The sequence below is a fragment of the Alternaria arbusti genome, assembly GCF_024043155.1.
Source record: "Alternaria arbusti strain BMP 1465 chromosome Unknown scaffold_41, whole genome shotgun sequence".
Lineage (NCBI taxonomy): Eukaryota > Fungi > Ascomycota > Dothideomycetes > Pleosporales > Pleosporaceae > Alternaria > Alternaria arbusti.
In genome coordinates, this window is record NW_026249981.1 from 51,368 (window position 1) to 63,782 (window position 12,415).

Genomic DNA, 12,415 nt, shown 5'->3' on the forward strand with positions numbered 1-12,415 from the left:
GTGTTTTTAGGCAGTAAAGACTGCGACGTTGGAGAGAAGGCAGACACGAGGTTAGGAGTATTGCTTTTATAGTCGGCTTGCAGAACAGGAGGCAGTCACACCATGAGCGTGTATTGCAGGGTTTTTGATCCATGTCGCAAAATGCAATTTGTTTTAGATAAATCGCAGATTCGGATCTGTTTTTAGAAGTGGATGTTTGATCCGGGAGACGTTTTTCGTATGTCGAAAGAACGGAAGGAATGCAACGCCACATGAACTGTAGTCCCTCGGGTTTTGATTTCCATGCCTGGAAATACTGCTCATTTTGAAGTAATAAAGAGCAGAATGTAAATGTAAGAAGTTACACTCAAGCCGCGGGAAGGAGTGTTTATGTACCAGCAGGAAGAGGAGGCAGCGGCGTCATCCAGGGTTTCAATTTCTGTTTCGATCTCCATGGAGAAAGTCATGTTGGCTTTTGAAATAGCAAAGACACGCATGATAGTATTCGATTGTGTTTGAGAAGAAGGCGGAAGGACAGTCTCATGAGTCAAACGCCTTGACTTTTCTGGACCGCCATGTCCGCAATCTGGCCAGTTTTGGAAAAGCGAAGACCGGAATGTTTGTGTAGATGTCAACGTCCAGCAGCCGCAAAGTAGTTTTTATATCCCAACTCCAACTCCGCCGCTCATCAGAGTCAAGCTTTGTCGTTTTTGAAGAGAACGTCGTATTGTGGTAATGCACGGGTTGGCTGGCACGAAATCATGGAGGCGTTGACTGAAGTTTTTGAAAAGACTCAGGAGGAGCGAGGGAAGAACATGGATCGTCAAACTCCACTTTTGGACAGCGCCATCGGGGCGAGTTTGCTACATTTTGGAAAATGCTAATGGGAAGTGTGGATATAGAAACAAAGGAAGAAAGGCAAAGAGCGAGGTATTTATACGCCGCCACCGGCCCACATCACCACCCCTCCACTCCAACTCATCTCATCCCAACCAACTCGTACCCTCCAGCACACGCCTCACGCGCATAAGATCAGGACAGTGCAGGTTCAAGAATAAAGTAGTCATTAAACCATACTAACTCGCTATATCCGCGCATATACCTAACCTCGCATAGGTAGAAAGAGATGAAACCGCTATCCTAGCATGTAGCTCCAAAGATAGCGAGATAAATCGCTTATTTTCCGTAACTTAAAACGCCCAAATACTCAGAGTGTACGCGATAGATAATGCGTCCGGAGGGATGGGGGTATATATCCAATGCCTTTTATCCAAGCTTTTTCTTCATCCTTCCTCTCCTCCTTTCCTACTTCCAATAGTTCACTTTCGTGTGAAAGTGCTGTCATGACGCAACAACCTCAACCCACCCCTCCCTATTCCTCTCGACTTTACTCCCATCCTCACCAGCCGTCAACTCCTTTGCCAACCCATCCTTTGCACCTCTCCGCCTCGCCCTGTCCCTCACACTACGCTCGTCTTTCTCGCATTCCTTAATCGCCTCTACAACCTCCAGCTCTTCGAAGCGCGCATCTTGGAGATTGAGCTTCTGCCACTGAGGATGTTTCTGGCAGCGCTTCTTCAAACACGCGGTTTCCTTGTCATCGACATCAATGTCCATTGCGTCGGTGCCGTTGGTCGCGGGTGTAGGTGTGGAGGAGATTTGTTCGGGAGTGGGAGTGAGGGTGGAGTGGTGGAAGGCAGCGCGGCCGTGTTTGCTGTTGCGCCAGAGGAGGAATTCGGCGTCGGACCAGGAGAGCCGCGAGTCGTAGCCGCAGAAATCCTTGGCTTTGACTTTCTCGCGGTCGGCGAGGCGGACGGCTTGTTCTTTGGCCATGCTGACGAACTTCTCGCGGTCTTTGAGGACTTCGAGTCGGTCTTTCAGCTGTGTCTTCTCTTTGTGTAGGGCGGTCAGGCGTTCGATCTCGCCGGCGGTGAGGGCCAGGTCTTCGCCGTTGGAGGGGAAGGTTGCGCGTGATGGGGAGGCGGTTTGTGGGGGTGTGAGGACGCCAGTTCCAAGATTCTTGAAGGCTTGGATATTTGGCGATGCGTCGACGAGGGCTTTGAGGTCCTTGGCTCGTAGTGTGCCTCCAAGTGGTGTCGGCTCTTCTTCCTCTGCGCCTTCAGTCTCCGCAGGCTTCTTCTTCTTCTTGGATTTCTCCTTCGCCCCGTTGGCGCCCTTGGCACCGGCTGTCCGCTGTAGCTGTTCTTGCATGAAGAGAACTCCACAGTCGTCCGAGCAGTACTTGCTCTCCCTGCCGTGATTGAGTCGCGCAGGTTTCCGACAGCCGTCCCGCCGACACATCGGTTTCCATGTTGTGTTGCCCTTGCCATTCTCCTCGCACTGCGGACATATGAACTTGTCGACCAGTTCCTCGTCCACCTGTCGCATGTTTACGCAGTCGCCGTGGAACCAGTCGTCGCATCCGCCATCGCACCCAATCATCCACTTGTGGTTGTCGGGCTTCTTGCATATGCAGTAGAGGTTGTGGTCTTCGGATGATTCGCCGTCGTCGTCGGTAGCGTGTTCGTGACCTGGGGCAGGCGAGGATCCAGGGACGGGAGTGCCGGCGTGCGAGCCTTTCTTCATGGCCCTGCTGCCCGCCGACTTGGGTATCCGCGAGGTAGGCGTGACGGAGCGCGCGCCATCTTCTGTCTCGACCTTGCGCTTCTTGCTCGGCTTCGACGTCTTCGCAGTGCCCTTCTTCTTGATGGCGGAGGCGGACGATGGCGCTGGTCGCTTCTTGGTCGGGGCGGGTGCTGGCTTGGACTCGACCGGTGATGGGGCGCTTTCTGCCGCGCTCTGGTTCCGTCTCCGCAGTCCAAGGTCGCTCTGCTTGGCAATCTCAAGCGCCTTGAGTGTGTCGGCGTCCATGTTCTCGCCCGTCACAGAGCTTTGTCGCTCGGTCTGGGAGGCGGTAATTGCAGGAGTGTGTTCGCGCGGTGTACCAGAAGGCTCGTCCTTGATGAAAGGCTGAGGCGAAGGCAGAGTGGCGTTTCCATTGTGTGAATCGGGCTGGAGGGTGCTCGCTGCGGGCTCTCGGATCTGGGAGGTGGTGGGCTCGTCGCGCGTGAATGCAGGTTCGCGGTTCTGCGTGCTGTCTCGCTCGCCGTCGTCCGATGCGACTACCTGCGACACGTCCTGGCCAATGGGGGCGTCCTGCGTCTGCTCTTGCAGGGCCGAGGACAAATTTTGTATTGGCGCGAGCACTGGGGCGGGCGAGGTCCTCGACAGCAGCGACTGGCGGCGCTTCTGCTCCTCGGGCGAATTGGAGCCATGGTGATAGTGCTCCAGCGTCGGCGAGTGCACCTGGGGCTCGTCGAGGGGTGGCGAGGGCTCGACGGGCGCGTGGTGGGAGCCGAAGCTGCTGGTGCGTCGCGGCGCGTGGGACGAGGCCGTGGGCGAGGGCAGCTCGCGCGTCGGGGCGGGCACGAACTGCTGGCCACTGCCCAGCGTCGCCAGCGTCGTCAGGGCATCGGCAGCGTCTTCGGTCGTCGTGGTGGTAGACGGGCGGCGCTGCAGGCCGGCGTCCGGGTTGAGGAGGGAGTCGATGCTGCTCATGGTGGCTGGCGGTCTGTCCTAAGCGGGCATGTCGGGGCGGGGATGGAGGGATGGAGGGATGGAGGGAATGTCGAGGACACAAGAGCGAGTAGGTTCGAGGCGAGCGAGAGGAGAAAGGGCGGGTGGTGTGGAAAATAGAGCCGTTTCAATCAGCTTGGCGCGCAGAAGCGCTTGAGGGGCGGGCGAAGCTGCGTGAGCCTTGACAGCATGCAGGCATTGCTCCATCGCCTGCTACCACTGCGCCTGCCACCTATTACCGCACACCTACCAGCGCGACGTCCCTCGTGACGCTGACAAATGGCAAGCCACTACATGTGCCTCAATATCGCCTTCCTCGCTGCTGGTCTTCGTGTCTTTGTTGTGACGGCTGCCCGCAGCTCCAGGGCGCTTGCCGCCGATGATGCAACTCGACAACTGGGTCCCTTGAGGGGAGCTCCGAGCTAGCATCACCCAACATGACGTTGGTCTCCCAGTAAAGAGCATTAACATAACTACATAGGGTATCATAGGCATCTCTATCCATATAGCATCGAAAATACTACTCATCGTCGTCGTTCCTCGGCCGCCCGCGTTTGCGCCCTGCCGCCTGCGATGCACCTTGAGTCGCCTCGACCGGCGCACTGTCACTGAGGGCGTCCGCCACCTGCAGTGTCCGCTGCAACTTCTTCTCAAGCTCCTCCACGTCCTCGCTCTCCCCAAACATCATCCGTATACACTGCGCGACGCCCTCCCGTCCCACCTCCACCTTGCCGCGAGGCCCGACTATGTAGTCTATCGTCTCCTCGCCTCCGCCAGGCGTTTCCTTGATCTTGACAATATACCCGTCTTTGATCATGTTCGCAAGCGTTTTGTCTTTGGTACCAACAGGCGTCGTCTGGTCTGCGTTCATGCGCCTGAGAGCACGGTCCAGCTTGCCTTCGGGGATGATACCGCCGGATATAATGATGAGGGCGATGGCCATGGTGTATAGCCCGACATACGAGTCTTCTCGGTTTATCTCTTCTGAGTCGGCTGCTAATGGCCGCGAAGGGCCGATGATGTCTGGTATGCGGTACTGCTCGGGTAAGATAGTCTGCAGCACCCATATACCGGTCGATTTGCTTTGGGATTCCGAGCCGGCGGCAGCTGGAGATATTGATCAGAGGTAGTATGGTAATAGTAAGACTGGACACATACCGCGCTTCTGTCGCAGCGTCACCTTATCCGCCTTGGGCAGCTCGACGAACTGCATCCCAAAGACGTCCATGAGCTGGCTGTTAGCTTGCGCAAAGACGTCCTTGAACAGGCGAGTATAGGAACCGAGGACTGTATCTGTCAGTCTCAAGTCATATAGAACCTCAATGCACCCACCTTTCTCGTTGATGTCTGCGCGCTTGATAGGCTTCCGTGAATGTTCGCACGACAAGGCATAGCGCACCAGTCCCTTTGCTAGTTGATCAACGCTGCCGCTGCCCTGCGCCTCTCTGATAGCGTCCTCCATGTCGATATCTTCATCTTCTTCGGGGGTGTCATCTCGCCTTCGTCGTTGTGACTGTATAGGGACTGGCGAGGATTGCTGGGTCACCGCCTGTCGCGATCTACGTGGAGGCATCGTGTGTGGCAAGTGACTGAGGCGTGGGGTAGACTCAATCTATCACGGAATTACCGCGTAGGGCTGACGCGACGCGCCTCGGTGAAAGCCGCGCTAGAGTGCTCGCTTCCGGGCCGGCGACGACATCATCGAGGCCTGGTCCGAGCTGCTCCTCCGCATTGCAAGTCTCAATCCGCCGCCCATCGTGACATACCCCAGTCAATGCAGCCACCATGAATTCCATACGATTCGCCGCGCGACGGCCCATATTCCGCTGCCTCAACACGCCTGCGCCGCTCCGCTCCTCCCCCCAATTCCGCCAGGGCTCGCGCTCCAGCAGAGCAGACTTCGAGGCCATTCTCAAGCAAGGCGCCCGTCCCAAGGTCCCTCGCCCAGATGAAGACTTCGTCTCCGTACACCGCGCCGAGGCCATGCGCCGTGCGCAGCTGATCAAGAGGCGGAATTGGCTGGCTCTCGGTGCTGCGCTCTCCATGATAGCCCCCATCTTTCTCGTCCGGTTATGGGATGTGCCGCCGCCCGGGGAGAAGGATGAGAAGCCAAGTCGGGGCATATTCGACATGATCATGGGCCCGCCCACCAAGTGCGATGCCCCGCGCAAAGCCGCAGAAGAGTTCCAGGGCAAGAAGGTCGTCATCGCAGCCGGCGACAAGGTCATTGCTACAGCAGGCGACACCGACAACCCGCAAGCCTCCGACCCCGACGCCATCGAGCTCGTCGAGACAGGCACCTCCTACGTTCCCTACTTCCCGCGCACCATCCGTCTTCCCACCGACACCGCCGGCCCCGAAGCCATCACCAGCGACGCAGAATACACACTCCTCGGTCTGGGCATCCGAAAAGTCTCCTTCCTGCGCGTACAGGTCTACGTCGTAGGCCTGTACGTCAAAACCGCCCACCTATCCACCCTCCAAAACCACCTCATCAACACCGTAAACCCCACCGCCTCAGCCCTCATCCCCAACGAAAAGAAAGACCTCCGCGAAGCCCTCCTCGACCCCGAGCAGAGCAACAAGATCTGGGAGTCGATACTCGCCAAAGACGGCACCGCAGGCGTCGACATGGCCTTCCGCGTCGTCCCCTGCCGCGGCACAGATTTCAAGCACCTCCAAGACGGCTGGATGCGCGGCATCGCCTCGCGCACCGACGAAGTCCGCCGCAAGCAAGCCGAGCTCCTCCGCCAACAAGCCGCAGAAAATAAATCCATAGCCCTTCCCAAGCCCGTCGAAGAAGGCGAGTTCCAAGATGAGTCCTTCGGCGTTGCTATGAAGGAGTTCCGAAACTTGTTCCAGGGGAAGGGGAAGGCGCCAAAAGGCTCTGTTATCATTCTAACAAGGGATAAGAGCGGTAGCCTCGGTGCGCTGTACCAGCCGCTTGTGCAGAAGGGGGATAAGCAGGAGACGATGGGGAAGAGCAGTTGGTTGGGTGAGGTTAAGGATGAGAGGGTGGGGAGACTGGTTTGGTTGCTGTATTTGGGTGGGCAGAATGTTAGTAGTGAGCCTGCGCGGAAGAGTATTGTGGATGGGTGTATTGATATTGTTGAGAGGCCGGTTGGAACGTTGGAGACTATGGTTCATTAGTGGGGTGGGTATGTATCAATTCGAACGGGATTGGATGCTTTGCACATCCGCACACGTGAAGAATTTCTCCATCCCGTCTTTCGGAGGCGTATATAAACCTCGCTCCAGTGCCGTACTACCTTTCTTCTTTATATCACTTCACATTCTTATCTTACCAAAACCTCCTGATTGGAATGGTATGGGTCGTCCGTCCCGCCCTCTTTCCCAAAAACGACTCGCGTGTTGGTCATGTCTCCCTCCCTTCTCCTGTCGACTACCACCCTACCACGTCGTCGTCTATGTACCCAAAAAAATCCAGTAAAGGACCATTGGATGACTCCTTCCTCGAGCACTTCTTCCAAAAAAGGACGATCTTTTGCTTTATGTGTCCGCCGTCCTTCCCGCCTCTCCGCAGACTACGACTACGACTCCAATACTACTTTCAAAATACCAAAAACCCGTATCAAGATGTCAAATGGTGCGCTCGTCGAGCACTTCTTCCAAAATTCGCATACAATTGATTCATGGCTGGTTCTCTTCCTGTCTCTCGTCGACGCCTCGGATTGTTCAAAACAACGGCGCAAGATTCTCATGGTGCGTTCGTCGAGCACGTCTCCGAAACCGCTGTGTAATGTCGATATGACTGCTGTTCTTCTCGCTTCTTCGCCGGCCACTCGAAATATTCAAAAAGGAAGGATACGATCGCATGGCGCGTTCGTGGAGCAGCTCTTCCAAAACAACAGTCGAAGCGATGAATGTCTTCCGTCCTTCCCGGCTCTTCGACTAGTTCTCGGAATCTTGAAAACGAATCGGTGTTCGCGGTATGGCGCGGTCGTCGAGCAGCCCTTCTAAAATCAACTTGCGCCTACTTCTATGACTGGCGCTCTTCTCGCCTCTTCGACTGCTACCTGGAATACCGAAAATGGTACAAAAACGTAGTATGGCTTGTTCGTCGACTACCTCTTCAAAACTATGAGCCGATGCGTCCATGGCTTCTGTTCTTCTCGTCTCTTTGACTCTCTCTCGGAACGACCAAGATGTCTTAAATTACAACAAAGGCCCAACATGGCTCTTCCACCGATTATATTCCTGCTTAAAAGATCTTGACGGTACCGATATGTCTGCTGCTTTCTTCTGGCTGGCCACCCAAAAAGGGCAAATCGACTCAAAATGTCTGCTTCTGAAACTACCATACGCGCCCTTACATGTCTGTCTCTTCTCTCTCGACTTCCGGTCTTATCAAAAAGAATACCGCCACCGGTAATGGCTGGTTCGTCCCTCGAGTACTCTATCTAAACGTGGCAAGAGACGAGGCCTGTCTTCTGCTCTTCCCGCCTCTTCTCTATCACTCAAAAATACAAGAGCTTAGGATGATGTTTCTTCTGGAAAAGGACTACAACTAGACTGATGACTGTTGCTTCTCCTTTGCAATCTGATACTCTCAAAAGCCTCAGAAAAGTCTTTCATGGCTGGCTTCGCGCTTCTCAAAAACAGACTTCTGTCTCAATTCATGGTCCTGGGACTGAGTGTCTCCGCCTACCACCAAAAAACCACAACGCAGCCTGGGATGTCTTCTCTGGATTCTCGTTATTTAAACAGCATGACGATTGCTTCTGCTTCTTTCTCCGCTGTTATTCAAAACGCAAGATTGCAAGCAAATGGCTGGTTTCGCCTTTCCAAAACAATACGACGATGCACTGATGTTTTTGGATCTGACACTGCGCAAATTACTCAAAAACGCACGAAACGAAGGCATGTCTTCTCCGGCTATCTTGCGCGCTCCTCATCCATATCCACTCCTCTTCTTCAACGCAATGCCATCTCGTCGAAATGAAACGAATCGTTGTGCATGACTGGATTTGCGCGCTCCAAAACAAAGGAAGACCAACGCTATGGTTCTCGGCCTGGGGTTCTTCGCCAACTACTCAAAAGATGAAGATTTTGGCTCATGCCTCCTTCCGCAAAACTTAATCCTTACCATATATGCCTGCTTCTCCGTCGACGAGATTCTACGTCTTCAAAACAGGAAAATATTCGAGCCATGGCTGGCTTTGCGCGCCTCAAATCAAGAACTCAAAAACAGCACGATTCTGGCTCTGGAATACCAACTCCGAGAAGATGATGGAAACTCATTGCACTAGCATGGATGTTTGGAAAGCGGGTATAAAAGTCTCACGTTGTAGCAGCTTCCTTACTTCCTTCAACACACAACTCCTGGGTGTTCTACTAAAAGACGAGAAGGCTCTGAATATGTCTGCGGCGGCGGAACCTTTTCCAAAAAAAAAGATGTTGAAGCTCTATCATGTCTTTGTCTGAGAGATGGCGTCTTTTATCCAAAACTACAGTCCAAACCCCGATGTTCCAAAACGATCACGAAGACAAACGATGAGCATCTCGAAAGGGATGGGTATAAAGATCTCATGTCGCTGCCTCTGCTTCTCTTCTTCAACACACACCTCTTGGGTGTTCTACCAAAAAACGGCATGCTCATGAACAATGTCTGCGCCGGCGAAGCCTTTTCCAAAATCTCACACAAGAGATCACATGTCTTTGCTCGAGAGACAGCGCCTTGACCCAAAAGCCATCAACAATTGCTTGATGCTCTAAAAACCTTCCAACCCAGATCACATGAGCGCGTTGAAAGGAACAAGTATAAAGCCCTTACCTCGCTGCTTCTGCTTCTCTCCTTCAATCCACATCCTTCCGGGTGCTTTACCAAAAACCTTGATCCCAGCACGCTATGTCTGCGCCGGCGCGGTGTCTCAAACGCAACGTCTAAAACGATCATGTCTTCCTCTGAAAAGTCACTTCTTTTGTACCAAACGCTGAGCAAGTACGGGATGTTCCAAAACATCCACGCAAAACAATGATGAGACTGGTGTGGCCTTGTCAAAAAGCAGCAGATGTTCTTCTAAAACACGAGATACTAGGCGCGCATGGCGGGAGAAGAGGTGGTGTTGGCTACATGCCGAAATGAGAGGAGTGACTTTTTATGATCTGGCCGTCTCGACTGCACTGCCCGGATCGTGTATAAAAGCTCTTCTTCCGCCGGCCTTCTTGCTGTTTCCTCATCTACGCTCCTTGTGAGCTTCTCCAAAACGCGCGGACGAAGAACTCATGTGCTCCTCTTTCGTTGCTTTCTCCAAAAAGCATCAAGGCCATGGGGATGAGATCTGGTCGTCTCCGCTCGGTTTCCAAATCGCTATACAAGCTCTTCATGCGCTGGCTTCCTGCTTCTTTCCTTACCTACACTCGCTCTGAGCTTTTCCAAAACGCGCGAGGAAACGTGCCATGGGCTGTTGCCTCCTCTCTTCCTCCAAAAAGCACCGCCCATCGCCCCATGAGACCTGCGCGTCTCCAATGCGCTATCCGGGCGATGTATAAAGGGCCCTCTCCACCGGTTCCGTCCTTCTTTGCTCATATACACTCGTTGTGAGCTTTCTCCAAAATAGGTGATGACGATGACCCATGGGCTGCGTCCTTCTCCTTCTCTCAAAATTTCCACCACAGCTACCTATGTTCTGTCTTTTTCCCTCCGCGTTCAAAACTGATGGGACTGCACCTGAATGACTCGTTCTCTTGAGTTCAATAACCCCAACACTCGCTGCATGTCTCTGGACTTCGCCGTCGACTCATTCTAGCAAACGTCGTCCGCTTATGCTTTATGAGCAGATGGAATCGACGCTGTTCTCAATGAACGCCAGTAATTTCCGATGGGGATCTTTTAAAAGCACATCCGACCGATGAGAAGAGCAGCGCACTCTGTCCTGCCTCTATTCTCAATCCCGCTGCCTTGCTATCCACATATAAAACACGTTTGCGCCTCATCCATGTTCCTCTCCGGCCACCTCTCGCGACTGGGAAAATGCCAAAACTTGATCATCAGATGCCCATGGTCTTCGCTGAGATATAGTTTATACCAAAGTCACATCAAACAAGCGGGATGGTCTGAGAGTCTTGCGCTCTTCCAGGCTACTGCTTCTTTACCTTCTCTCGCTTTGAGCAGATATCAAAAGGCAAACATTGGAGATGCGATGTGTGTGACTGTGTACCTAGGCAGAGTTACAATCGTGAGAACAAACTAGAGCACGATTGTGGTTATGCTTCTGGAGTCTTCTTCTCTCTCACTTCCATCCTTCTACGGCCTCTCTCAGCCCAGCGAATATCAAAACATGCCAACTATTGTTCTATGTCTTCGCTGGTTGGATCTCGAGACCAGTTCCACGGACTACAAAAGAGTTATTCAACTTTCCATGAGTCTAGAAGTGCGATCTTCTGCAGCTCTCATTATCTTCCGTCTCTGTTACCTTGCTAGACACTAAAAGAAACTCTTCACAACTCTATGCGCGTATCTGCCTGAGCCGAGATACAAAAGAAGACCATCGTCGTCTATCATATGCCGCTGGACTTCCTGGGCTCCTGAGTTCATGTTTCTGCGTCTTCCTAGGCTTGTCACACTACCAAAATCTGAAGATAATCGCTATATGTCTTCTGCCTGCTCGATTGAACTTTACCTCAAAGACCCTCATGAAAGACGCGCATGCTCCTGGGCTCTCGGACTCCCTACAGCGCTCAAATACTTACCGTATATTACGTATTCACCTTTTCTCGGACCAAAAGAACCATCATAGCAAGACATGGCTGAGTCTGGCTGTGCCGAGCTCTCGGGCCAATACCAAAAGCTCTCACAAGAATTGCGATGAGTCTGAGAGCCTGCAAACCTTCGCTCCTTTACTGCATACCCAGCGTTCAAAAACACAAAATCGCGTTATCAAGGCTCCATGAGCATGGCTGATTGGCCTGCGACTTGCTACCTAAAACAACTCAAGTCTATTATCATGCTTCTGGGTTTTTGGGCTTGCTGGTTTCTGTCCTCCTACATTTCACTCGCCTTTGCGATTAACCGAAAAACTTGAAGAACTGCGGCATGTGTGCGGCTGGCTGGGCAGAGACCTGCTACCTAAAGTACATTTTTAACATCGCCATGCTTCTGTGGTCTTGCACGATTTCCCTTCCACTCTCTCACCAGGAACTCGCATTTCGAAATACCAAAAAGCAATCGTCGAATACGTCATGTGTCAGGCTGCTTGGACTGAGAACCCGGAGTAACAAAGCGCCATTCCAAGGTGACATGTTTTGAGTCGGGGATCTTGCTCTGTTCTGCATCTACTCTTCTGCATCACACTTGCTTTCCAAATATTCCCAAAAATCTACCAAGACGAACTCATGCGTCCGACTGGCTGGACAGAGCTCTTCTACTTCAAGTCTTACGACACTGCATACATGATACCGCGGCTTCGCGTTCGCTAGCTTTGATTATTTTGCGATATACCCGCGTTCTAATCATCCAAAAACGAAGTAAAAGTAACGAATGTGGACGCGTTGGTGAAGATGCGGAAAAGAACCAGAGACAGCCCTATTTTTCCCAGTCTCGGGCGGTCCGACTCTTCTTCTCTTACTACACACATGTCTCTGCGAAATATCAAAAACGTCCCGATGCAAGACGCATGACGTCTGGGAGTGCCGGGCTTTCGAAAAAAGCACTAGAGATGACGCGGATGGTCCACGCTTCATCTTTTCTCTCTTATCGCACACTCGTCTTTGCGGACTACCAAAAGAACAACTGGCTGGACATATGTGCAGCTTTCTGGCATCAACAAAACAGCACTATCCACTATCCGATGCTGCCAGTTCCTCGGTCCCGCGATTCCTGGCCTATCTTCCCGCATCA

General features: G+C 52.9%; 3 protein-coding genes across 3 annotated transcripts; 1 reads left to right on the forward strand and 2 right to left on the reverse strand.

Moving 5' to 3' along the window:
- Nucleotides 1-1,320: 1,320 nt before the first annotated feature.
- Nucleotides 1,321-3,537, reverse strand: J4E86_011703 (uncharacterized protein; the record flags this gene model as incomplete). Its single annotated transcript, XM_051452193.1, has 1 exon — nt 1,321-3,537. The coding sequence occupies one exon, from the start codon at nt 3,535-3,537 to the stop codon at nt 1,321-1,323; it is 2,217 nt and encodes a 738-aa protein (XP_051296643.1).
- A 538-nt stretch (nt 3,538-4,075) lies between these two features.
- J4E86_011704 (uncharacterized protein) lies at nt 4,076-5,128 on the reverse strand (the record flags this gene model as incomplete). Its single annotated transcript, XM_051452194.1, has 3 exons — nt 4,076-4,662; nt 4,714-4,842; nt 4,888-5,128. 3 exons carry the CDS (start codon nt 5,126-5,128, stop codon nt 4,076-4,078), a joined length of 957 nt encoding a protein of 318 aa, XP_051296644.1.
- A 212-nt stretch (nt 5,129-5,340) lies between these two features.
- J4E86_011705 (uncharacterized protein) lies at nt 5,341-6,705 on the forward strand (the record flags this gene model as incomplete). The annotated part of the gene is made up of 1 exon (XM_051452195.1): nt 5,341-6,705. One exon carries the CDS (start codon nt 5,341-5,343, stop codon nt 6,703-6,705), a length of 1,365 nt encoding a protein of 454 aa, XP_051296645.1.
- Nucleotides 6,706-12,415: the final 5,710 nt, after the last annotated feature.